This window comes from Manis javanica, chromosome 16, assembly GCF_040802235.1.
Source record: "Manis javanica isolate MJ-LG chromosome 16, MJ_LKY, whole genome shotgun sequence".
NCBI lineage: Eukaryota > Metazoa > Chordata > Mammalia > Pholidota > Manidae > Manis > Manis javanica.
The window spans coordinates 39442611-39470038 of NC_133171.1; the positions used below are offsets into that span (position 1 = coordinate 39442611).

The window sequence follows — 27428 nt, forward strand, 5'->3', positions numbered from 1 at the left end:
CAGCCAAGATGAATGTGACACCTCTGTGAGCAGAAGCCAAATGAATAGAACGGGAGTTCGACGCTTTTGTGGTGGGAAAGGTCTGCTGAAATAGTGGATAGCAAAACCCCAGAAGTCACCCTAAGACTTCATCACATGTTTAACCTGCCACTGTTAGCTCAGATTGATGATTCCACACAGGATATGCCATTGCTTTTGGTTACCCTAAAAATTAATAAGAAGAATTGTGAATATATTATGGCTTCAGTTTGTACTGAGAAATTTGTTTCTTAGGGCCTTTAATTTTCACACCAGCTATAAATTTCATGAGAACTCAGTCAGTCCATTTAAGTTAGTGGGAAGTATCTCAAGAAACACTTAGATCAACGATCCTTAAACCCCATTATACATCAGGATCACTAGAGGTGTTTTTTTCCAAAAAAAAATAGAGATGTCTGGGTGATAATCCCAGAGATTGACCTTCAACAGTTTAGGGAAGATGCCCAGGAATTTTAAAAATAAATTTCCTCCATCGATTCTGCTGTGGAGTTGGGTTTAAGAACCAATCAAGTCTGACCACCCATATGATTCCTGAATCCACTCCATTATATCCAGAACATGTGTTGCATTCTATTGTTAAGGAGCTGTAATTATAATGATATTCTTACTCAAACTGAGCAGGAACTTCCACAAGATTATACAATAAATGGTATGTATTGATAATCTAGGAAAAGGCAATGTATTTGTTTTTGTGTTTCCTTTCTTTTCACCTCCTATAGCATTTTACGAACCAATCAATGAATGACCATGGCAAGAGATGTGTCACAGGTGCACCCAGGTGAGTCTTGGCAAAAAGGCCCCTTTGTTCATATTTAAAATAACATTCTGGGTTATGGAAGAACCTCCTTCCACATTCAAAAATTCCCTCACAAAGTTAAAAATAAGTTTCCAATAATATCTCTTCTTAAAAGAAGATTGAATTAGAATATGTAAAATGTAGCAGAAGAAACAAAAGGGAAAAGAAAAAAAATTGGACAACAACAACAACAAAAAACCTTCTGCGACTATATTTCTACCTGTCTTTACACCACTGGTTAACCTTAACTTTTCCGTGACTCAGCTTATCCTCCCATAAAGCCACAGAACTTGACCGTCCATTAAGAGATGTCCACTGGGATTAACACTATATGCTCTCAGAATCACATTCTGTAAATCACGTTGTGCTGAATTACAATGAGTTAATCCAAAGTTTATCTCAATTCTAAAACAGGCAATAATAAAAATGAAAATAGTGCGTCCAGTTTTTGTTGCTGTTATTTAGGGAATACTTGTCAAGGTTCCTAAGTCTTCCATTACCTTTTTCCCTTTTATTGCAAAGATTAAAATTAGATGACACTTTACAAATTATCTAAGTCTTACATTAAGTTTCATTTAATCATTATTGGCACCATTAACTGGAAAATTCACCTGTCACTATTAACCATCTTGCTTAATAGTATAGACAAAAGCGAAACAGTGTAATCTAACTAACCTGATTTCAGAGAACTGCTAACCTTCCATCGTTACTTTGCAGAGCTGAGAAGTCATACCTTCAACTAAGGAAGTGAGGAGGGTGACATTGGCTGCTTTCCGTCTTCCTGCTGGTAAGTTCAGGCCAAGCCTGTCCAGTTTCTCTCTCAGGCAGCGGCCCCCATTCTTGGATTTTGCTCTGTCAAGAAACAAGTGAAAAACTAGGTTTTGAAGGTTCATATACTGAGAAAAATGATGAGAAGATTTGATGGCATGGGAAATTCAACATCACACTGAAGACATGGGGCCTGAGGGCTGAGGAGGGCGGATATCAGTAGCTAAAAGACACACAGTCAAGAAACAACTGTCTTACCTTCTCAAAATGCCTCCCAAGAGTGAAGCATTGAGGCATTCAGGTGGTGAGAGGCGCCTCTTCACCTCGGCAATTGTCACCTTGTATTTGGAAGTGGAACTGAGAAGGGACAAACGGCCAGGCACAGAGCAAAACAAGTCTGTGGGGTTGACCACGCAGGTGCCACCTTGGGAAGGAAAAGTGTCATGTTAGTGACAGTGAGAGAAGATAATTGCGTGAAGGACAGTTAACATCAAGGCATGGCTTGGCACTTGGGAATACATGGCAGCAATTCTATTTAAACATACATCACCGGGTCATCTCAGAAATCTGCTCTGAAGATGTCCTTTCAAATAACACTCATTTTGCCTTTTGAATATCATACAGAGAGTATTTGTGAGGGTACAGTTTTAATTGTACTGAAAATTAGTAATCCTAGGACTATTAGCTGGCCACCTAGCTGTGCTAATTTTGGTATCATCCACACTAAGAAACACTTCAATTAATCATACCCCCCAAATTCCAGTAGTTAGCCCCACATGGGGTAGGTATAATTTATCCACGACTGTGTGTGTGCATGAGCATGCGTGTCAACATACACAATGGATGGACATTTTTTATCCATAACTTACCCTATAGACAAGAGTTTTAAAAGTTCTTTTCCAAAATGTTTGAGAACTGCAACCCTCTTTCCCTCATCCATCTACCAACTATAGGCACCTAAGTCACTCAGTTCCCAAGTACCCTTACAAATCATGCCCATTGCCAGAAACTTCCAACCCCTATGGGTGGGTGGTGAGTCAAATCCCTCTACTATATGTCAGTCCTCAGGATCCGTAGACACAAGCACAGCACAAGGCACAACATAGTAATAGAAACACATTAAATGTTAGTGGCCAATAATATTATTGTTGCAGTTCTTATCTTTATTACATTAGGGAACAAAGCAAAGATAATCACTATTAGCAAAATCATCAAAGCAGTTTTGCCAAGCTAGGCCTCCTGCAGCAGAAGCCTTCTGTCTCCAAGGTCCAGAAGACCCCGTGAGCTTTGCTCTCCTCCAGGCACAACAGAACACTTTCCCTAACGTCAGGCAGCTGAAGAAGACTTGAGGCCCCTCATGGCGATTGCTGGGGGGAGTTTTCTGCTGCCCAATCCTCCCTTAATGCAAAAATCCTGAGCCAGTGTCCACACTGCTAACATGATGACTACATAGCCCTGGCATTCAAGGCTGTTTCCCCATGCACTGAGCAATCCGAGGGCAGAGCTTTTGGGGTTCAATGGCAAGTTCAAATTCAGAGTGTGCTTTCATGGGCATACATTTGATTTCTTCTGTTCTGGGTGATCTTAAGACTCTTCTCCAGAAAAGGGTAAAATGCAATGAAGGAAAAGAGAAAGAAAGTAGGCAGAGGAAGAAAAACAGGCATGAGACTGTTGTTCAAAATCTTTTTACTCAAAAAGTGGTCTGCAACTGGCAGCAGTGACATCTGCCAGGGGCTTGTTAGAAATGCAGGATCTCAGGCCCAGCCTCAGACCTCCTGAGTCAGAATCTGCATTTTAACACAATCTCAGAGGGTTCATGGGCACATTAAAGTTTGAGAAGCCCTGGTCTAGGATTCACTGCCTACCTCTTATATAGCTCTTGCCCTGTTTCTAAGCAGCTCAGATGGAATGTTATGTCGATGAAGTCTCTGGCATTCAGATTTGGGTGTGTTCTCTAGGCACAGTGGCTAAGAAACCTGGAACGATGTTTAAATGGGTGGAGAAAAGAGATGAATTCTGCCCCACTCTTAGTGTTTCTACCCTTGTGCTCTCTGGAATGCTCCTGGTTGTCTTGCAGTCATCCAAGTTTCCCCCAAAAGTGCTGGAACCAAAGTCTTTCTCCCTAAGCCATCTGAGGCTGGTGATCGTCCTGACTGTTCCCCCCAAACAGAAGAGAGGATACTGAGAACATTAGAGTAGCCAGGCCCTGCAAGATTGGAAGACAGGTCCTGTACACTTAGCTAAATTCCTAAGGATAGTGCCTGGAGAGCTGCCCTCAATATGAAATCTGAGAGGTCATAAATGCAATTGTAAAATTCAATTCCTTGTCTTGGTATTAAACTTATGGCCAACATAGTGGAAAGCCATGCAAATGCCTGCCTCAGGACCCAGAAACAAAAATTTGCCTATTCTTCCACCTCACATTATCAGAGAGAATTTTTTAAATAATAGTAATAATAATGGTTTTCCCACATTTCTGTGCGAAGACTACCATTATACTTTCATTGATGTTCTCACTTTGTACCTATAGTGACAAAATTCACTTTACAAATAAAGTTAATTTAAAATAAAAAATAATATACAAATATTTATAAAAATAAAAATACTTATATATTTAAAAAGTGACTTCTCAAAAGTTGAGATGAACAGGATAACTAAGTTGGATAGCAATAAATCTGGGTGTTAGTGTCATATTGTGTAAATCATGATCCTGATAATTTTAGAATTTAGGTCAGTGTGAGGTTACTGAAGCAAAAATATTAAGAAAATCATAATGCCTTATATTCAAAATTCACACAGCCTTCTGAAAATGAGTAGTTCCCACCCAGGGTCACTATGAATTGTAAGCAAATTTATATTCTCCCATAAACCCCCTTGTCTGGCACATTAGTCAGTACACAACTGAGGATACAAGGAATCCCACCCAATGGGTGTCACATGTATTATGAGTGAGAGAAGTGTGTCTGGGTATATGCTGGGAAAGGAAGGACACAATTTTAGATCTTTCTTAGCTTTACCAATCCAGAGTGGGTTAGAAACCTAATTTAGAGAAATGCAGATTATAGTTTTTGTAAAAGAAGGCGTTAAATCAGTCCTTCTCCAAATGGAAAACTGCCTCCTTTTGGCAAAGTGAACGCCATGTGCTGAAAGCCAGTTGTTCCCAAGGAATTCCCAGGGAAGTTAATGGGTCTCTACCTGACCAAGCGCTAACTCCCCAGGCCCTGGGTCTTTCTCTTCCACATCTGGGTTGGGCTTCTGGCTTATGCTCAAATAAGCATTTATTAGGAAAGTTACACAAGCTGCATAATAAGAGTGTGCTTTATCCACACACAAATTGCCTAGAGGATTCATTTTGTATTCAGGATTAGCCATCAACTCTAGAGTCTTTTATTTTTTATGTTACAGTATCTTTAAAGGGAATTTCTGTTGCTTTGATACCTGGCATTGCTGCAGCCTTGGGGAGCTCTCTTGTCCTGGCTAAAGATTTGGCAACTTGTAGAGTTTACAGCAGCATTGGGAACCTGACATCTTTCTTCCTGGTGGTTTACTTTTAGGACAGAAAAAAAAGAGTAATAAGTCATCATAACCACAGTTTTGCACTTGGAATGAAGGTTCCGCGAAGGTGGGACTTCTTTAAGGGGACCCAGGCTACAGGGGGTAATGATATTTCAGAGAAGGGAAGTCATGGCAGAGTCAATGGTGCCAAGCCATTTACAGTATTTACCTCTGGTTGTTACTAGATGAAGTTTGTCATTGGGCGTGTGTTGCATGTCAGTGGTTATTGGTTGTTGAAATTATGTAATATCCATCCCAGATCCAGCACTGCATTAGGACTGCTGCCTCAACCAGGTCACTCACAAAGAACTTCTCTAGAGTTCATCTCTTTCCCAGTCAGGATGCTCAGGAGTAATATTTCCATGGGGGTCACTCTTGTTAAAATTGAACTTTGCAGATAGAGCTTCCTACTTTCTGTAATGCTGCAAACTCAGATGAGTAGCTACAATAACAGCATCAGAAATCAGGGACTAGCTACTCAAGGTCATCTAGGACACAGCTATCACAAAACGGATAACTTTGCCAAAGCTACAGGAGAAAGCCAAAGACTTAGTGTGGGGGGGGACACAACCAGGCACACCACACAGATGCAGAGCCTCCAGCCATGCGGCCAGAGAAGCACATGTAGGGTTGGGGCTGTGGCCCTCTTGGTGAGGGTGGGAACGTCTGGCCTTTATCTGCAGGCCGGTTGTGCGGGGTGTGGAAAGTGTACTGGGCTGCAAGGAAGAGGATGGCCAACTAGCGACCTCAGGCCACTAACTCTGGGCCTCGGTTTGTCCATCTGAAAAATGGGGTTCCTCACATCTGCTCTACTTATTTCATCAGATTTTGAAGAGGTGCAAGGGTAAATGGACACACGCGTGCTCAGAATCTGAGTAAAGACCACCCATTCCCACCATTGTGTTGAGCAACCCATCACGTCGCGGAGTAGGAGCTGTGGAGCGCGACAGGACCCTCACCTGCATCCGCTACCTGATCAAGGGCCAAGTGCCGACGCCTGAGCAGGCTTTTCCTCTTCTCAGTCCAGAGAGAGGGCAGTGGAAACATCAGCAGCGGTCTCCAAGAAACTGCGGCTCCCCTGGCGCCCCCAAGCTGCCTCTAAGCCTCTCTTCCCCTCTGGATGCCTCCTCCTCCAAAACCCCAGCAAGCGATGGCCAAGAGGCCCTGGCGCCTCAGGTGCGGTCAATACTTCCCCGCGGGCTTCCCCGCGCGCGGCCGGTGCGCGCCGCCTCCGCAAAGCTGCAGCACCGCCCCACTCGCGCAGCTGCGGTGTTGACATAATTAGACCAAATCTTGAGAGCAAAATAAATGTTCTGTTCGCCTTACAGCCAAACAGATGTTTACAATTCAAATGAAAGAAATACAAACGGCAGGGATTTTTTTCGCTCCCCTTGTTCATCTCCAGTGATCGCTCGTTTTTTTTTTCAGACACATTAAAAATGTGTAAGCCATTATAGGAGCTTCCGGTCCCTGTTCTGTGGCTTCATTCCTGCGAGGTGCGCGTGTAAACTGGATGGGGTAGGATCACACTTGACTGCTTTGGCTCTGGTCTCAATCTCAATCACCCCATGTAATCCCCTCCCCCCCGCGCCAGTAGACATTAATTGTAATAAAACAGCAGAGCGATAGGGGCTTAACTGCAATCACAGAGGCTTCAGATGATGTGCCAGCCACGAAGCGCGCTGTTTGGGAGAAGGAGGTTCCATGACAGGTGTAACTGATCACCAGGTCTGAACGCGCTCCTCCTGGTTCACATTCCAGGTGGAACAAAAGGAAGGGAGGCCTGCCCCGGGAGACGCACAGGTCTGGTGGGGCGGTGGGTGTGTAATGGTGGGTGCGGCAGGGTCAATCCCCACTGCCCGGTGCAGACTGTGCTTTTGGTGATGGTCTTGGTGATTCTCAAAAGCAACAAAGAAATTAGAGAGCAGGCAGTATAGGCCTTGGGGAAGCAGCCTCCCCTCCCCCGCAGAAAGGATTTCCAACAGACCATGCCTCTCGAAACCCTTTGTACATGAATTTTAGACTCCACATAGAGAAGACTGAATCCCGAATCTGCGTGTGGGGACCCAGGAGGCAGGCGAGGCTCTCGAGGTGTATTTCTGGCTCTGTTTTCAAAATGGATGAGACTCAGAGATGAGTTTTGGCGACTGGAGCCAAGCGAGATTCCGGGGGTTCTGATGGCGGAAGAGGAACAGGCTTTCCGCCCTCCCCGCTTCAGTCCTACTCCTTCCAGGAGCTGCGAAAACCTAAAGGTGCCCTCAAGCTCGAGTTCCAGAGTCAGGGCCTTGGAGAAACCCCGAAGAAGCGGGGGAAGGCTCATCCTCCTGCAAAACAGCCTGTGGGCCACCGTGAGGGCGGCGGAAGGGAGGAGCGGTCAGTCCGTCCACCGTGTTATTGGCAGACTGGACGATTGATGCTAAGCTCCGTTTCATAGAAGCTTTTTTTTGGGGGGGGGGGAATTAAATCATATCTGACAATGTTTGTACCGCAGCATAAATGCCTGCGCCTTGGCGTGCCAGTCATCTCTAAGCGATCTGACAAACTCCAGTTCTCTTAAATTGTGCAGAGTTCAGATCATATTAATTCCCCCCAAAATGTTTTGATTCAAAGTAGTTTGTATTTTGTGTAGCCACGGGCAATCCGGAAAGCACTCCCGCCTGCCCGTGGCCAGGTCCGCTCTCTCTCCGCGTGGCCCAGAGGCTCTGGCGGTATTTAAGCGTCTGAAATTAGCCTGGGGCTGCAAGGCAGAGTGATCACAAAGCGAAACAAGGGCGATTCCCCTCTTCACTTTTTTCCTTTCTTCCTTTTTTTTTTTGCTTTTTTTTTTTTTGAGATGGCTATTCCACAGAAAAGAGTAGGGCCAAAATGTCACTTTTCCCCCAAACACGGAAAAGCTGGGTGTTCACACTTCACTTCCATCCTCTTCTAGATGCCACAGCCCCCCTACCCGGTTGAACCCCTACTGTGCGATTCCAATCTGGATCCGCTCATTATTAGCTTCATCATCATCGTCATCTCGGGCCTCATCAACAATGTTCTCCTGCTATAAAACTCAGAGCAAGGAAAGAAAGGGATCAGCACCTGACCAAGGGGAGGAGCCCGCGAGGGAGCCTCACAAGATTCGTGGGGAAAAGAAGAATGAGTTTCCCTTTTTTTTTTTAATGATTAAAAACACAGACAACTCCTGTAAATAGAAGCCTCATTTCTTGAAGAAGAGATGCCTTTTGAAACCCAGTATCTGAATATTCAACGAAGGCAAAGCTTCACTCTGTACGTACAACATTAATATGATCTCTGCAGAATTTGCTACTCAGAAATATTAACATATCAAAGCCGACGCCGGAGGCTAGAGAAGCTATCGATACGCGAGCACAGGGTAAAGTAAAGATTATTGGTTCTGATGGTTGGAGTGGAGGAGCTGCGGGCAATATCGCTCACACCATAAAGCGAGAGTGAGCGCGCGGAGAGCTGCACCTCTGAGGCGGTGGCAAATATTTTATCTGGGTGGTAATTACCTCGCCGCTGCCCCTTTTCCGCGCTTTCTCTGGGCTATCAGGGCCTTCATTATCGGCAAAAAAAAACAATGTAACTGCCACTTACCAAATGAGTCAGGGAAATGTTATTTTGTTCTTTGCAAGTAGAAGTGGCCAATTTAAAAGAAATGAGACTACCCCCCCCCCAACCCCCTCACAGACACCACTGCAAACCAAGACAGCTTCTCGCTGTTGAACTCCTTGTAGGGCACTTAAGGATCTGTCTTCTAGAAGAGCATCAGGGGTCATGGGAAGTGAAATCTATTTTTTCCTTCCACAGTATATTCTGGAAACCATTGGAAATTTGAGTTTATCCTTGAGCTTAGCAGGAAAAGGAAAATGGTGAAAAGCTGTGTTTTTCAAGAAACGTCACCTGTAAAGCATGGATTAGAAGAGAACAGACATTCCATCTAAGCTATTACACAATAGGGTGATATTGTCAGAGCACATGAGTTAGTGTCCTCCCGATTTTTGATGAACGAAGGTGACAAAGTATTGGTATTCAGAAGCCTATCACTACCATAACAATAAAAAGTAGGGACTTCCTTAGTGTTTCTTCAAAAGTGGGGAGTCCTAAAATGAGCTGGGCCTAATTTGGCAGAATATACACTACTTTTTAATGCAAGACATCCTTGCTATCCATTTGTAAATTGTCATCAACATCAATCGTTTCAAAGTAAACAGACACCCAAAGACTCAAAACATGGTCTCTGCCGCCCAACAAAGTTAACTGACTTTTCTCTAAGACACGTGGAGATGGAATAAACTCAGCAGTTAAGTTCTGAATTCCTTCGCAGGGTGTGGAGGAGGAGGATAAGAGTTTAGTCAAACAATACAGACATAAACCCCATTCACCTCCCCTTTCTCTTTGGAGCCATGCTGTTCTCCTAAAAGATAAAATCTGGTTTAAAACAGCAGACTCAGCACTGATTTTTAGGTGAAATGAACAATAAGACATCACCTAAGAACGACTAGTTTACCTGGCTCAGAAAGGGTAAGCCCGCAGCTGCCATTCTTCAGTTACCCAAGAACGTTGGTCTTTCTTGGGAGGATGGTGAAGGGGTGTCCCTTTAATCTCTCTCCAAAGATTCAACCCATTGCACAGCCGCCTCCCTTCAAGATCCTGTCCTTGGCCCTCAGTCAGCTTTCGTACAATCTGATGCGATTTCTAAGCATTTGATCAGGTGATCTTGGAGCAAGTGTGGAACTGAACGCAGACAGCGGTATCGCCAGCCGGGCTCTGGAAGAAGCCGGCTGCGAGCGCTCATTAGTGGCGCTGTCCTTCAGCACCACAGACACCTCCGTGCGCCCAGAGTACTCCGCCTCACCTTGAGTGCGATCGTGCCAACAGACCCAGATTAGAGCTTCTCACCTGGCCCCTCTTTTTCTGTGCATTTTAACCATTCACCCCAACAGTATGTACAGTCTATTTCACTCTATTTCACTACTTGAGCCTGTCTCATGTCCTTTCAATATGGCTTAGTATTGGCCTGACAGGATTCAATAATGGCTCATTTAAGAAAAATCTTTGTGAAGCAACATATGTAGTTTTTTTTTAAAAAAAATACTTTTCAAATCTCTGTTGGTTGAAACAACAAAGTTGAATAGCTATTTTACATTTAATGGAAGTTCCAAAAAATATCCACCAAGACAATATTCAGGTTGCAAAAGGAAAGGACTCTTTTCTTTTCTTCCCTGTTATTAAATGGAATTTCACACTGGACATTGGGTTTAAAATACTGGGCAAAACCAGTATTTTAAAAATAAAAGAATCCACTGTTTTCCACCAATGCATTTCTTTCTTTGGAAAAGCATGGGAATCTTTCAACAAACCTTGAAAGGGATGGAGAGGGATGGAAGGATGTTTATTTGCCATCAGAAGTGACTCAGTCTTTAGTGGTGCAGTTACTAAAGAAAACTGCGGCCCTGGAGCTGGAATTAGTCTGGTGAATAGGCCACTTCTTATTAATTCGTATGAAGTTGGGAGAACAGCTGGTCCCCCTTGCCTTGTGTGTTCCTCGGGTTACTCAGCTTGCTAGGAAAATAAGCTTCAGAGGCTCCGGGTACAGTTAAGTGGGAAAGCCAGCAAAATCTGCACTGCCTGGAGGCCCTTAAAATGTCATAGTTCAAAACCTTTTGTCAGAATGGAACATCTGAGATGCAGCCCCCTTCAGTGTCTGAGCTGAAAGCAACAGCTCTCAACTCTTGCCTTCCCCCACTTTCCAATTCCATGGGTAACTCTAGATTCAGATGTTTTCCTCAACAGATGGGAACAAGAAAGCTTTATCCGGTACAGTTAACACCACCTCCTCCTCCCCCCTCCCTTAAAGAAAGAAATGTTCTGGACACTTAGAAAAATAAGGGCAGCTACAATATTGGTGTTTCATTAGCCTTCCCTGAATCCTCAGCCAGTCTAGCCTTTCACAGACTCCTTCAAAGCCTCAAGCTAACACCATTACCTCAAACACCCAGGCTGTGGCTGGCACATTTTGGGCTAAAAGAGACCAGAAATTCTGCTCCAGGATGTGGTGATGGGGGAAGGGTGTGTGAGAAGGATTTTTTTCATTTTCTTTTGCTTTTTTTGGCCTCTAACTTTTATTCTGTCACTCTACTGTGAGGAACAGCAAATTTCTTGTATCACAAGTCTTTTGGGCACAGGCTGGGTTCAAGCCTTGATGGAGGAAGGGAGACTTTTTTATGTGGGTATGTTTGTCTGGGACAAGAGTATCTGACCAAGACTAATTTATTTTCTTACTCCTCAGACAAGGGATCTAATGTTTAAAAGCACCACTACATCTTCAATACAAAATAACAGATGAGAGAAGAATGTTTATTTTAACATGTTACTTACCTCTTCTTATCACTCCACCTTGGCCATTGAGAACTAGCCCACACTGGGCTTCCATGGAACCCTTAATGAACGAAAAATAAATAAAATCAATCAACGGGGTATGGCCACATGAGTTGAGTCTTTCAATCTGCCTTGTAGATTAAGTCTTTCGCTGAACCCCATAGCCCCCAAACGCCATAGTAAACCTTTAAAAGCAACCACCGAGCTGGAGTAAGTTTGGCAGCACACATGATTTTAAGGGGGAAAAAATGTCCTAAAAACCACAATCTAAAAGTTGTATAAACCTCAAGGTATGCATTTTACAGCACTACACAATATTACACTTTTATTTTAGCATAAGAGAATGAGAAGCCCTTTGAGTTCCCATCAAGGCACATAGCGGATACACAGACAGTTTCCACTGCACTTCCTGCGTGGAGCAAATTACTCCAAAAGTGTCAGGTCTGGCCCTGTGGATTTCGTCGGAGCTCAGAGGAGCCATTTCAAGTGCAGGACTTAAGATATCTTATGAGGGCTCTGCTTTACCCCACATGTAGGAGTATCCTATCCAGAATGTGTCTTACAGAGTAACCCCTTCCGGTTCACTCACTGGAGATCTTCAGGCTCCTAATGGATTGAGGGATCATTGAAGTTGGGAAGCAGGAAAGGGTTTGCTGAGTTTTGAATAAGAAAAATAAAAATTTCTCTCTCTCTCTTTTCTCCCCCTGAGTCAAAATGTGTTAAAAGCTCATTTTCCTTTACAAACAAACGAGGTATTGGACATGAAAGAGGCCTTGAAGGGTGTTAACCTACCCAACAGCCCGTGAAGAGTTAAGTAAATGCGGAGAGAGTCGGTGCATAATAAAAACCCACTTTACAAAACAACCTTTACAGCCCTGGCTCCCTTTGCTTCCCCATTTTCACCATATTGAGGCAGGCCTGTAAGACCCCCCTTTTCAACCTACTCATGAGCTCTTTCTTATTTTAAATGTTCTGCCTTAAAGTGATTATCAAATCAATATGAAAAAAAAAACTTGGAGACTGAGCATAAATTAAAGCGGTGATGGGAAAAGGTGTGACAGTTTCCTTTGTTGGCCATAGCAAATCTTTTTAGGGGACTCAAAGATGGAACTGAAGCCACAAGACTGTTTGCATCTGTTAGGCAGACTTAGACTGCCCTCCAAACCATTGGACTTTCACTTAAAATTCTGTGCAGGGAAAAGTATATTTACATTTGTTGCATTTGAAATGAGGCATATGCTGATGAATGTTTTAAAAAGGAAGAAATAAAAGGAGAGAGACGGGTTTCTCCCACACATCCCCTCCCCATTTCTCTTTTTAAAAGTAGCTATGACTTTTTTTCCTCTTTCCTTTTCATTCTGCCAACTAAGTCCAGGAGAAGTGGAAAAAAATAACTTGCCAGATTTACAACTTGTTTCATTTGCATATATATGTAGTATATATATATACATATACATACGCATATGTAGATATGTCTATAGACATAGATACATAAATATATGATATACCATACTCTTAGCTTTCTAGTATCTTGGAGTGCTTCTCTCAGTATGATTCCCTTAGTATGAGTAATAAACCGGAAAAGGGAGATTAAGAATACAAAAAGGACATAGGCTGAAAAAACCTCTTTCAAAATATCTGAAATGTAGAAGGTAAAGGGCTTCGAAGCTCTCCAAGGGAGTGAATTGCTTTCTGTCCCATTTCCAGGCGCACCGTTAAGATGTTTATTTTATTGGAAGAAACGCATCTTGGTCTCTTTACTTAACAAACTTCTCCCCCTCATAAGTAAAACATGTTGTTTGCTCGGATGACATTGCATAAATGACCAGTTGAATGGCACTAAGTCGAAAATTGGATAAACTACGGTGTTCTTTTGCACGGGATTCGCTCTTTGTCTGGTGCTTGCAAATGTTCTAATCCCCTCTTTTGAAAAATGCCCGGCTTTGTGCCTAGCACAGAAAAAAAATTTGTACAGATACAACAAAATCAGCAGCAGACGCGGCTATTAAAAGGAGTAAATAGGTTTTAGTTGAGCTAAGCATTGAATGGCAGATTTTTTTTTCTCTTGAGACATAAGGGGATCCTTGTGAAAAATGTAAAAATACCCTGAGCGTATAAAATTATTTCGTGACTATAAATCTAGAAAGTCAAGGTTTATGGAGCCACATCTTTTTCCTTGTGTCCCGATCTTGAAACTAGGGCTTTTTGCTGGGACTATAAGGGCTTTCACTTTAATTTAAAAATAATCCCTTGCTCGGAGGTAAATGAGGGGAAAAGATTTTCTGTGCGCAACAAGGGATCTCTTACGTCTCCAACTTGTGCTCTTCGAGTCTCTCCCCTCTCGTTGTGACTGCGGAGAAGGTGGCCAGCTTTGTGCGCACTGAAAAAGGAAGGACTCTGAAAGAGCTGAACTTTCGGCCAGAAAAAAAACTACAGATTCTTACTTTCTGGGTTCTTTTGGGGCATTTATGGGCTTATTTATTTGAAATGTGGCTGTAACAATATGCTTGCTTAATTACAAATTCTATTGTTTGCAAAGAATGTGCAAAAATACATTAAGAAGGAAAGTAGAGAGATGATCTCATTAAGTGATGGCCTCTACGGTATCTGAATTTCTCTCTCCCTCTTTCTTTCTTCCTCTCTCCTTCCTCTCTCCCTTTTCTCTTTTTCTCCCTCCATTTCTCTGCCTTTTCTCTCCCTCGCTTCCTTTATTTTTTCATTTCCTTTTTGTAAGGGTTGCATTTTATGTAAAAGTTAATGGCCAGGAGAGGAAAAATCAGGTTGTGAGTCATCCAGCTGGTGGTGGGACTGAACATTCCTTAGATAGGATTAGGCTCAACCCCACACACGGGCAAGGCGCTTTGTGCTGATCCTTTCATTAGGGTAAATTTTTGAGGCTGTCATTTGCCATTCGTTGCTTTCTATGGCAATCTAGCATATTTGGTGAAACTTGTGCCAGAGCTCAGGTTTCCAACAATGTTCCAACACTGTACAACAAACCAACAAACTATGAATTGGGGAGTCACAGTAAATTCCCCAGAGACTCAGTCTGGGATATACACCTGGGACTTGTGGGTGGACCCAGCAAAGCACCAAGACTGAGGGTGTGATTGGTTATCAACTTATCGGGTCTTATTCTGAGTCCAGTTGGCTCAACCCCAGCCTCCTTGAGCTCCCCTATGCCTTCCTCTCAGGCACAGAAATACAGATTCTCAGATGACCTCTGTGCAGGCCCACTGAAAGTGGGGGCGTGCAGCTAGCCGGACTCCCTGGAGTCCAGGTGAAATGCCCTGATCCAATGAGAGAGACAGAATGGCACACGCCTCCTCTAATTGTTTTGATAACTTTCCATAAGTAGTGTGTGTGTGTGTGTGTGTGTGAGAGAGAGAGAGAGAGAGAGAGAGAGAGAGAGAGAGAGACGCTCACAGTCAGAGCCTTAACAGAGGGGGAGGGGGAGGACGGAGAGGGGAGGGCGCAAATTCGCTGCATGCTTATTTACCTGCAGGTCGTCTGCTCCCGCGGCGGCCAGCCCCAGGCTGGGCCCTGGCAGGAGCCTTTGATCTGGGTGCATTCCATACTGAGAGCCGTGGCTCATGAGGGACAGGTCGTGGCGGCGGTAGGCATCGAGGCAGCCCAGCTCCCGCCTCTGCTCGTCCAGGCAGGACGACTTGAGCGCCCGCGCATTGTGCAGGTTAATAAAGTCGGTGGGCTCCCCGTGGTGGATCTGCTGGTAGTACTGTTGCGAGTGGTGGAGCGAGTTCAGAGAGTAGGCGTCGGGGGTGACGGCTGGGTGGCTGTGCTGAAACTCGTAGTGGAAGGACTGGTGGTGGAGCGGGGTGTACTGGTGGTTAGTGGAGAAGTAAGGGGACGCAAACTCGGTGCCGGTGGTGGAGTAAGTTAAAGGAGAGGAGGAGGAATAGGCGACAGTGGAATTGGCTACGGACTCCAGGCAGCCGAGCTGCATCAAACGGTAGCTGTTTGATCCGTCGTGACGTATCTGGAAGGAAGAGGGGGAAAGGGGAGAGCAGAAAAACTTGAGGTTTGTCATTTTGCAACTAAGGCGCTGCACTCCCGGAGCCGGGAGCTTTCTCTGGCCCTCCGAGGAGAGTGAGCGCGCTGGGCTCGGGCGGGCAGCCGGGGCTCAGCGCCTTCGCCAGCGAGTCTCTGCCAGCAGGCGAACTGGGGGTGGGCGGCCTCGTCCTCACCGCGCCGAGAGGAAAAACATCCCCCACCCTATATAGGTGCGGGTGACACACACACACACACACACACACAGCCCCTGCCCAACGTGCGCAGCGAACTGGGAGTTGGGAGCCAGGTTTCCGACTGCCTCTGGGGCCGCGAGCAGCAGACCCGGAGCCCACACTCCCGGCCGCGGGCCCGCGCCTCTCCGCTCCAGCCAGACCCCGACCCCGCAGTCCGCGGCTGCCCATGCGGAGACGTTCCGCCACAGCTGCTCGAAATCATTATCCATACATTAAAAATAAAAAAAATCCAGTCTGTGCAAATCGTTCAACTTGCTCATTTCCTTAACCATTTGGGGCAAGAAATCCGAGCCCCCCCACCCCCACCTCCCGCTTCTGCTTAACTTTCCTGGAATAAGCCCATTCCAAAAGGGGTGCGTTGTTCCCCACCCCCCTTGTCCACCAACCCCCCCACCCCCCCATCAATCTCTTTACTTTGCCTTTCTGAGTATCTTTTTTTCCATCTCTATCTCCTTCTCCTCACCCCCCTTACTCCTTTTCTTTATTATTAGGATTATGTTTTCTCCCTCATTATGGCAAATGTTCCTTAACGTGGCAGAGAGTTGCCCTTCCTGGCGACAGATGTCATAACGAACTTTCTCCCCTTTCCTTCCTTAACTTCCCCCGAAAGCCAGATTATAATTAAATGTAACGGTCCGGTATAGATTAGAGACAGGAGAGGCTGCCACCGCCGCCGCCACCGCCGCCGTCGCCACACACACGCGCGCTCAAAAAAAAAAAAAAGTAATAATACCTCGGCATCGTGGACTAGTCCCGGAAAGGTAGTTGACATGTTGGGTTTCTCCGAAAGCTTACGATGCAATTTCCCCCTCCAAAAAAAGAATCGGGAAAAAAATCCAAACTTCTTGTATTTTCCAATTTTTTTTTTTAAGGAAAAAAAATGTTCTATAGATAGAGATCTAAATGGTAACGGCTTTGCCCGGATCAGATAGCTCCTCGCCTCGTACCCACTTAAAAACCTGTAGGAACAAAATTTTCCCTCTGCACAAAAGCAGCTCCCTGGAACAGATTTTGTACTTGCTGAGTATTTCTTTGGCTGATGTCGTAGGTCCCTTGGTAATATAGAAGTTTTGAAAATTAAGCATCAGCACTGAGAACTGGGAGGACAATAGGCAGAAGAGATTTATCCCAGGAGACAAGGAATAAATATTGTATCTTCGCCTAATAAGGAACTGGAGGTTCTTTCAACATTTTTATCCATTTTTTCCAACCTTTATCATGCTTTTCTATACCGACTGAGGTGGAGACTCGTCTCTGCAGAGGGCATTTGCACACATTTTATTGTGAAGATAAAGATCTAGCTCCGATATGTGTATATTAGAGATAGAAATATATATTAATTAAAGCTTCCTTTTACATGAGCAAGTGTTCCTTCCTATTGGTTCCACTCCCTGGATGCTGAAGGCTGCTTTTTCCAACAAGCCCCCGAATCAATTTCACCCAGATTGGGGTATCTGCCTTTGCCCAAGTGGAAACAATACTGCTCTTTCCATATGTACACCGAATTTGGGTTCTTTTCCTTTCTCTGAAAACAATGCCCCAGTAGTATCTTACACTTTTAGCAGCTTTTAAAATATATAACCATAATGGACAGTCCCAAGTTTCTATCATAAAGAAATGGTGTAACTGGAAGTATATTTAAGAAAAATACAAGAGAATAAAAATGTGTGACAAGATTCGACATTTAGGTAAAACGATTTCTTCTACTCTCCAACCCAACCCATTTCTCCCCGTCTTTTTTGTTTTCCTTCTTCCCTTTCAGAAACAGTGCTGAATGGGGAGTGGGGGTGGGGGTGGGCATAGACCATTTAAAAGTGGCACCAGGTATTTGAACACCATTACCCCAAAATAACCCTTAGATGTGTGAAAGTTTTATTTTACAGAGAGAGTGCAGGAAGGAGGCAGAGCGCACCCATCTCTATCTTTTTGATGGATTTCTTGACTTTCAAACTTATTTGGGCTTTACTTCATTCAAAACTTGGCTTCCCGCACCAAATGGTTTGGCTCCTGGAGTGGGTGGCGGTGGCTACCTTCCTGCCAGACTGGGGCTTTGCAAGGTCTGCTCTCCAACCTTCTCTACCTCAGAAAAACTGTCTGGCCCCACAGACTCATCTCAGAGATAGAAGGGGTAATTTAGTCTTAATTGCCATTTCATTTGGTTAGCTTTTAAGTGTTTAAGCTGAGAAGGTGTCTTAATAATAAGCCGCAGGCAAACAGGCATGTGGCCTTTTTTTTTTTTTAGGTCTGGGTTTGGGAGGGTTTATTAGGATCAGCTCATGCAGGCTAACTGGGGCTGTCACTCAGCGCTCTTCGCTTTATATAAATGGACAAAGGCACAAGACAAGAATTGAAATGCACTGTCTGAAATGGAGATCCGTGGTTCTTCAGCCCTGCACAAAGGTCATCAGCCAACACTTGCTCCCTTTTTTCAAGGTGTGCAAGCACCCCCACCCCACCCCCCTCCCCGACTCCAGCTTCTTGAAATTCCATATTTTGGTCTAATGAAGTCAAGAGACTGAGAGCCCAATGAAGATGAAAAGGAAGAAGGCCCACCTTGATCTTTAAGTGGGAGGGGTAAGAGAAGCACTGTTGGCACTGAGGGGCTGAATCCCAAAATGCTTGCTGTGGAATCTTTTGTTTGCCAGGAGTGAGTGAGGCTTCACTAGTCTACCCAGAGGCAAAAGAAATAACCTTCTGCGGGAGCTGGGCCCTGCCCCCACGACCTTACCACAGGAACCCCCGCTCCTGAGAAGGTATAAACCTCCTGGCACCCCCCTATCCCCAATAATTTGTAGGGCCCAAGGGTTATCTTGGGAATGACCTGACGCGCTTTCCCGTGCCTGTTGTTGGTTTCTCTGTTGGTCCGAGCCTAAATGGAAAAGGGTGGCCCCTTCTAATAGAAGCCCCTCCAACTCCCCCCCAACTACTCTGCTGTCAGATACGTCTTCATTGAGGGTGAAGGGGCCTTCTTTCCCTGGCTTAGGTCCAGGCAGCGGAGGCAAAACCCTCTCCCCCGAGAACAACTAGAGGCTCAGGACGTCGTGGCCGCCTGCTCTGCCTGCTGTCCCCGTGCATTTGGCCCATGTGCTTGTCCCCGTCTGTAAGCAGATGTGCTCGCAGCCCCTGCACCTCTGATACCCTTGGTGATGCGCTCTGGCCTGGAGCTGAGTACTTCCACAGAATGACCTCTAGCTGTCTCGTCCGTCTGAATACTTCAGGACACTCCGAAGAACTGGCAGTCATACCTCTCCATTCCGCTCCCTATCTCCACCCCGTTTTCCCGTGACTTCTAGGTGCCAAGACAGTGGGCGTCCAGGGAGGGCTTCGTTTACTGTGCTCCTTCTACCTACCGTGTTATTAGAGGAAATTAAAGATCATGCAGCAAGAGAAAAAAGTTTTTCTTTGTATTTAAAGGAGATCATGTGGGCAGGGTGAAGCGCTGTCTCTTTTAGCTTAGAGGTCTCCTTTGAAAATCTCTCCTCCCACCCCAGCGTCCCAGCTTCCCACACCAGCGTCTGAACTGTAGGGAAACTCCATTTGGCCAACTGCTCCCTCTCGCCTCATCCCAACTAGAAAAAAAAAAAAAAAGCTGTTTGTTCCTGAAAGAAAAGTTGGGGAAATCATCCACGCCATATGCACATACTGGTCAGCTCTCCCTTCCATCTGCTCTGGGGTGGCTCGGCGCGCCCCCTTTCTAAAGAAACTCATCAAGGCAGGTGTGTGGTGTGCTCGGTGTTTATGTGTGTGATGTGCGCGCGCGCGGGATTTGTTTCTGTCAGACGGTCCCCCCACCGTCTTCCCTCCCATCCAATTAATAGTCTTGAGCAATTAATAAGTGCCATCCTGCTTGACCCAAAGGCTGGGCTTTTCAGCAAAGCTAATTCCTCTTTCTCTGCTTTGCCCCTTTCCGGGAGAGCGATTGGCTACACATTCTCCAGCGGGCGGCGTAATTAAATTAACCGGCCAGGGCAAGTAGGACACACAGTGACAACCGCCTGGGGCTCCTTCCCTCGGGAAACCGCCAGTATGCATCCCAGCCTAAGTGCCAAGCCCGGCCGGCTGCAGCCCACTCGAGATATTGCTTGCAAGCCTGGGAGAGACCCCTCCAGCCCAGCACCCCAAAAGCCAGAGGTCTCCCTTAGCACCCCGCACTTTTGTTCTGCCTTCTGATTCCATGCTCCACACTTCAGGAAGGATTGTTCTACCGCAGTTGCTTTAGGAAATCTGCAGAGAACTTTTGATATCTATCCTTGTTTTGGTTAGGATCCAGAGCTAGAGATATTTCTGGACAGTTTCCTACAGTTCAGATGATGGTGTGAGAAGCTCAGGTCTCTTCCTGACCATATGAGTCATCCCATTTTTCATGGAATTCCAAACATCTCCCCTGAAATGGTCTGCTACCCACTGTGGGTTTGCAGTTGGTGGACAGTTACCAGCAAGGAGGTGTCTACCCTTGCTTTATTAACATGCATTTCTCCTCCTTCTCGTCCACCTCCTTCTTTTTGCTACTTAGGATTTTCTTTGCTCTTCCGCAAAGATTTTGTTTTCCTGTTGCGCTAAAAGACTTTTCCCACACAATTGCTGCACAATGCTAAGCGGAGTTGTTAAGGACTGTAATACTGGGTCATTTTCAACCAAAGATATTTCCTTGGATATATTCGTACATGCAGATCAACCAGAGTATTTTCCTTCTTTCCTCCCCCTCCCTCTTTCCCCTTCCTCCCTTCCTCTTTAGAGAGAAGTAGAGATGAGACTGAATGCATTAAACTTACACCCTAAGAAAGCCTATGTGTGCATTGTCTAGATATGAAATCAATGTGTTCTGCTCCAGTGGGCATGCTGTTCCATAACCTGTACATGGGTCTGCAAATAGGAGACCATTTTCACGGTCACAAAGATGCTGACTTGGGAAGGGCACTCCTAACCCTGTCAAGCCTCTTTCTTCCAACTCTTTATCTTGGGTAGAGCTGACAGGCCTTGAGAGAATCCAAGGAAAGCCAATGTCTGCTGTGTTATCTTAGTGGTGTCTAGTCTATCCTCTCACAGGCACCCTCCCACCATGAGAGCCTTCACCTTGGATGGGCTTTTAAAACAAGCTTAGTTTGGGGACTCCAGAAACAACCACTGAGGGAGTTCTCAGTGCCTTTTCCCAGGGGTCCAAGTTTCACAGCCACTCAGGATTTATGACATGGAAACGTCTTATCCAAGGACCTCCTCTGGTGTTATTCTAATCTCCACCAGTAATTGATACTGTGGGTGGGTGGGGAAGGGTGAGTGCCATCCTTCAGATGGTGGAAAGACAAACATGTGGGGTCCATCCCACGGTGTCCAACCCTGGTTTCCTCCATTTTCCCTCATTAAGCAAAGTGGAGAGGTAAGGTTGCTTCAAATACCAGAACAGTTCTGGGGAGGATCCAGGAATCTAAAACTTGACCCAGTTACAAGGAGCAGGATCCGGGAAGAGTGGGTCTTCATTCAGGGACTCCAGGTCAGAACCCCGCACCCCAAGCCAAAAAAGGAACTGCTTGCCTTTCTTAGCTGAGCTGATGCTGACTCCGGGTGTCTTGAGGAAGGTCCCTCCCCTCCCTTTCCAGTAGGATTTGATAATTCTTCAATTTCTTCTGGTATTCCACCTCCTGCCCCCATTCCACCTTCAATAACAAAAGGTCCACTTGCATAAAAGATTACCTAATTGCAAAGGAGAAAGGCAGATTATTTAAAAAAAAAAGTTTTGGGATATTTAGGGGAAATGAACATTTCTCACAGAGTCTCCAGTCATTTCTTCAGTTTAAGGGTTGTCATTGATTTTTTAAAACTCCGTTTTCTTACCTTCCTACTTTTTTTTTTTACCTTCTGCACGACCCTACCCCGCCCTCTGGGCTGTTTGTCAAAAGCCTAACGCGGATCAGTGTTCTGCCTTAGCCTTGCAGCCCACAGGCAACACGGATTCCAAAATCGTACAGAGAAGATGCATTTGCAAGCAATTAAAAAGTCTTGAGAACGTATTAGTAGAAAATTAAATAGAAGAACCCTCTTGTCTGAAGCCTTCTCTTTGGTAACAGTGAAACTTGGAGCTGAGGCCCTCAACAGAGAGGGCAGATTCCTCGCCCGTGGGCAGCAGCTGCCGGGTTGCACCAGGCCCGGCGAGGACCCGCCGGACTCTCGCCACAGCCGGGCGCAAGCAGAGCGGGCCTCGCCGCCCCACCGCGTCCGGGGGGCGCCCGCCCCGGGCAGCCCGGCCAGCCGGCAGGGGCGGCGTCCCGAAGGCCTCCGAGCCGGCTGCGTCAGGAAGCTGAGGCCTTGCTCTTCTTGGGGGAACCTGCCTCTTTCAGCCAAGAAACGCGCGCGTGCGGCCAGGGCTCCCTGTGCTCTCCCCGCTCCTTGCGTGTTTCCCCTCGCAGCGCGCTAGGGGTCTTGGAAAATCCGCGGGCCGCCGACGGAGCCTCCGTCTGCTAAGAACTTTTACCAGTATGCACACTCCTTTGATCCTGAGACCACTCCCCTTGCCCATAACTCAAATAGGGAGGACTTGCATGATTAATATTCTGTTTTTATAGCGCCAAGAGTATCAGCAAAGTAACAGCGACAGCTATCATTTCTGTTGCATTTATGCGTGCCAGGCCCGGAGCCCAGCTCTTTACAAGCGTTGTATCATTTTATCGTTAAAACAACCCTACAAGGTTAAGTGTTAGGAGTAAGTGTGGTGGGTATTAGTATTAGAATGAGTACGTGGGGGTGCAAAAGGGGCAGCTGAAGCCCTTGGCACTCGCTGGAGACCGCCCCTCCCCCAAGAGGTAGGTAAGCCTTGAAAGTGAGTCTCAAAGAGGCCTGGGTGATTGCCAAGGTCACGCGGGGCTTTGAACATGTTTTGTCTTCAAATCCGGAACTTTTTTTTTTCTTACTACGTCTTCTGGCCTGTGCTGCTGCATCTAAACTTTCCCAGGTTTTGTGTTTCCTGGTTTTATCCCATGTCTCCATTCTTTCTAGACGCCTAACAGAAAACACCCACGTGGAGACCCGGCTTCTTTTGCAGTAAGGGGTGAGTCATCTCGTCGCCTTGGAGCAGAAGTCTTCCAGACTCTGCGGTTTAAAATCCAGCCTCCCTGACCTTATCCGTATCTTTTCTGGTGTTCACTGTGAGGGCGTCCAAAGCCTGTCCCCTCCCCTGGCTGGTCGTTTCTGGCTCTATCCTCCAGTGTCTGTGGCTCTGGCAGGCCCGCAGGAATCCCCTGAGCCTGCACCTGCGCCAGCAGAACCGCCTGTCTCCCGCACCAGCTCCCTTCCGCCGCTCCTGCGCCTGGCCTCCGGGACCTCCCTGTAGCAGAGGCTGCAAGTTGAGCAACAATTGGAGCTGCTAGATCCAGAACCACCTGGGCTTCAATTCCCATTCTATTCAACCCAGTTACTTAATTTTCTTATCTGTAAAATGGGAAAAATAATACTAGCACTTAGCTCATGGGGATGTTGTGATGCTTATGTGAATATATATCCCTTCGATCAGCCTGGACAGAGAAAAGCACTTAATAAATGTTGCGTATTATTATTTGGAAGGCAGGAATGGAGGCGCTAAGGGGGTGAATGAAGAGACATTATTATTAGGGACATATTGCTTCCTTGGGGTCTGTTTTTGCGGCTCTTGGGCAGGTGGCACTGAAGAAAATCCGGCTGGGCCATGTCAGAGGCCATCAGATCCTACCCTTTGCTGAAGTATAAAGTATAAAGTCACACAGCTAAGCAAGTCATAAGGCCAGGGCTGGAGCTAGACCTCAGACGCTGCATCCATCCTCGCAGCCCAAAGCCTCACATTCAGGATCAAGGGAATGCACAGTCAAGCCTCCACATCACAATTCCTTTGCTTTTATGACTCATTAAGTATTTCCTCCTGGCTTAATTAACATATTGGTCTTTGAATTTTTTGGATTTCATTTCTTCTATCTCTTCTCTAATTCCTTCCCTCCCTCCCTCTCTCCATTCCGCCCCCTTCCCTTCCTCTTTCTCTCCCTCCTACTTGTGCCCCAGGGTCCTCATATACCGTTCCTGAGTTCTGCTCTGGTTCAGCCCCTTCTCTTCTAATCTCCACCGGTTCCTTTCTCACTCCTGCTTTCATATCCCAGGTCCCTTCTCAGTGACATGGGGGAGCGCAAGAGGTGTGTGATCCTCCATCTGCAATACTTCAAGTTCTGCTCACCCCGGTGCATATCTCTTCCCCTGCCTTCTAACCAAGCCCTATGGATCTTTCTGGTTGCTGACCCCAAGCCACTGCCACTTCTCCCTCCCGGTAGCCTTGGGGAGCTTTGAGGCAATCAAGGCCTCCAGTTACTTAAAAATTTTTTTTTTTACTAAAGAGTTTTGTCTGACTTTTCTGTCAATTACCCCAGCAGCCTCTCAGAGGTCCCGTTTATTTTTCCACTGACCTTTTCTTCCTATGTACTGGAACAATGCCTTATTATTTTATTTATCTTAATCTCTGGTGCAATTGCCCTTTTATTCTTCAACTTGGCTGTGCTAGTGTTTGCCTTTACACTTTCTTGACTTCATTATGTAATCTTGCCGAATCTCCACACTCTGTGCATGCTGTTTAGACCTCACGTCTGTCTTTTACTTACCCTTGAATAGTTTTGTTTTGAAACTCCTGGTCCATCCATATTTACCTTATCTCTTTGTTTCTTATTCTGTGTCTGCCGCCTGGAATGTCCAAGAACATTGCCGAGGAATTTGTACCAGTTCTGCTTTATTACACATCTTACCCAACAGGACATTCTATTTTAAACAATTTGTCCTACTTTGGCCCTGCCATTTTCAGGGGCCTGTGGTAATGTCCCTTCCTCCCAGGTCCATTCTGGTTACAGGCACCACATAGGCATGAGACAAATGCTAGGATGAATTTCTTTTGATTTCCCTTTGAGCAAGTAAACGATGGTGAAAAATGCACAGATTCTGACACTGATTGGCTAGGTAACTTCAGACAGGACACTTAACCATTCTGCTTTCTCTCCCAGCTAAGTTGTATTAAATGTGGGTAAATATGTATGAATCAACTCAGTAATTGATGATGTGCTTTAAAATGATTAGATATGATTTATTTCCATTAATCTCATTCCTGTTGGTAGGCCGAGCCTCCCCATTGGATTTATATCAGCCTTAATAGTGATGCAGAGTATTTTTTCTCTTCCATGACCTATATTTTGCAACACTAAATTCTGCTTTGTGTCTTCATTGTGGAAATTTCTACTGATGTCAGAGGACTGTGTTTTAGAAGTCTAGATTCAGAAGGGGACACCTTCAGCTCAGGCTTCTTCTTCTTCATTCTGGTGTCATGAAAAACCTAGAGGGAACCTACAGGCACCCTCTCTAAGCCCTTCTGTGTCTCAATGTCCTCTGCAAAGGACGGGTGTTGCAATCCTAGAAACAGCCTTTCACCACTCCTACCCTTTGAAATCCTCTCTCCATTAATTTCCTTTCCCTCTCTCAACCACTCATTCTCTATTTCTCTTTCTCCAAATAGAGAGTCTTCACTGAAGAAATTACTACAGAAAAGGACACAAGTCATTTTTGATTCTCGGAGTCTCTTTCCCTTAAGGTATCCTGCCAATCTGCCTGAAAGTAGGTCATGGCATGGAGTGTCCGTTTTAAGAAGCTCAGTCAAGTATCTTCAGATGCACCTCTCAAGTCCCCCTTTTCTGGAAGAATTAGACTAAATCTAGCATTGAGACCTCTTTCCAGTCCAAGACACTGGAAACACATGTAGACTGTGATATATCAAATATGTACCACATATTTAAAAATATCAGTAATGAATGCAGATCTTCTGATAAATAATACAGTGTCAGGTTCTTTCTACGATTGAACACCATCTACTCCTCATATTTTTATGTGCTGGCAGTGAAAGAGAACCGGTTTCTTTCCCTGGTTAAAGACACTGAAACAGCATTAGTCTTGTAGGAGTGTATTCTGATCTAAATGCTAAGATTTATGTGGTGACGGCACTAAGCCCATGTAAGCGCTCTGCCCAGACACGTCAGTTTTGACCTGGGGGAGGAAACTCTCCGTTAATTATCCAAACTCTGGTGGTGGAAGAGGAGTACGAATGCAGAATATTAGAGAGGCATCATTTTAACGGACTTTTCATTGACAAGGTCAAGTTTGTTTCAGATACAGTTGGCAGCAAAATTCAAAATCCTTAAGATCTAGACATTGTATACCTTGACAATGTGCTTGCTTACCATTGTATAGATTATGGTGGCCAGAATAACCCAAGATTGAAAGAGTTCTGGGGTTTCAAACTGTTCATTCTAACATTTTTTTCTCACTTTTCAAAATCAGCAAACCAAAGATCACTCCAAAATCTTTGTTTTTCCAGAGAAGGTGGAACCTGCCGGCCTGTTAGGAAATAAGTGTAGAAAGTTCATTCTGCTCTTCCCCATGGTGGTGTATCTAACATGACACAGAGGCTATGTTATGACTTTTACTGGGCTGGGAAGAATGTCAGTTAGGAGGCTCAGGCTTCTACAGAGTTAGGGTTTTATGATACCATACAATCTATTCTTAAGAAGTGATTCATTGATTAGACATTAAGAAATGCTAAAGGGTAGGGAGATACAGAACTCTTTAGCATGATGCCGATACATTGCACCACAGGGAAAGGAGAAGATGAAAACAGAGAACGAGGTAATTCAGAGTTCCTTTAACAGCAAGTTCCTTAAACTTGTAACATCTATTTGATTCTACTGAGAAATACCTCCAGTCAATGTGAGTGTCTAGCAAATAGGCCCAGTCAGCTTCAGATTGTCTTTAACTGTGCTGTCTTATGTAGTAATAACCAGCCACATTTGACCATTGGAGCACTGTTATGGTCTGAATTATGTTCCCTTGTAATTCAATATAATATATTGAAGCTGTAACCCCCAATGTGATTATATTTGGAGATAGGGCCTTTATGGAGGTAATCAAGTTTAAGTGAGGTCATAAAAGTGGGGCCCTAATCCAATATGACTTGCGTCTTTTTAAGAAGAGGAGGAGAAACCAGGAATATGTACCCACAGAGGAAAGGCCATGTGAAGACACAGCAAGAAGATGGCCACCTGCAAACTAAGGAGAGAAGCTTCTGAGAAACCTAACCTGCTGACACCTTGATGCTGGACTTCCAGCCTAAATGTAAAAAACCAAATTTCTGTTGTTTAAGCCACCCAGACTGTGATATTTTGTTACGGCAGCCCCAGAAGAATAGTAGTATAAACACGTTGAGAAAACAATAACAACAAAATGGCCTCTGGCATCCAAAAATGGACTACTGTTACCAGCTAGGCCATGGTGTTGCTAAAAGCAGGCCTGACACTCGTGGTCAGGCGCTGCTGTTCTGTGGAACACAGACCATCTCACAGAATATCAGGATCAGACAGGGTCTCTCTGCTACCATGGTGCATCAGAAGAGACCAGACTACTCTGTAATCATGTCCAAACACAGACAGAACATGAACCTTGTGAAAGCCTCAAAATGCCTAATGTACTCTTCTTGGACAGTATGAGTGACTGCTGCTTCTTTACCAGTCACAGCTTTACCTTAATTATCCCTCCCTATAAGATGTTGGTAGTGATACCTAATCATACAGTTCTCTCCTCTT

The 27428-nt window shown here is 45.3% G+C and overlaps 1 protein-coding gene across 1 annotated transcript in view; it reads right to left on the bottom strand.

The window, feature by feature from the left end:
• The window catches only part of TFAP2D (transcription factor AP-2 delta), a 53912-nt gene extending 37333 nt beyond the window's left edge, over positions 1-16579 (bottom strand). Inside the window, exons 1-5 of the mRNA XM_017659508.3 lie at positions 16541-16579; positions 15042-15539; positions 11543-11603; positions 1862-2027; positions 1569-1687 (exon numbers count right to left, since the gene is read on the bottom strand). Coding sequence (XP_017514997.1) covers positions 1569-1687; positions 1862-2027; positions 11543-11603; positions 15042-15539; positions 16541-16579 — 883 coding nt within the window. The remainder of the gene's footprint in view (positions 1-1568; positions 1688-1861; positions 2028-11542; positions 11604-15041; positions 15540-16540) is intronic.
• Positions 16580-27428: the final 10849 nt, after the last annotated feature.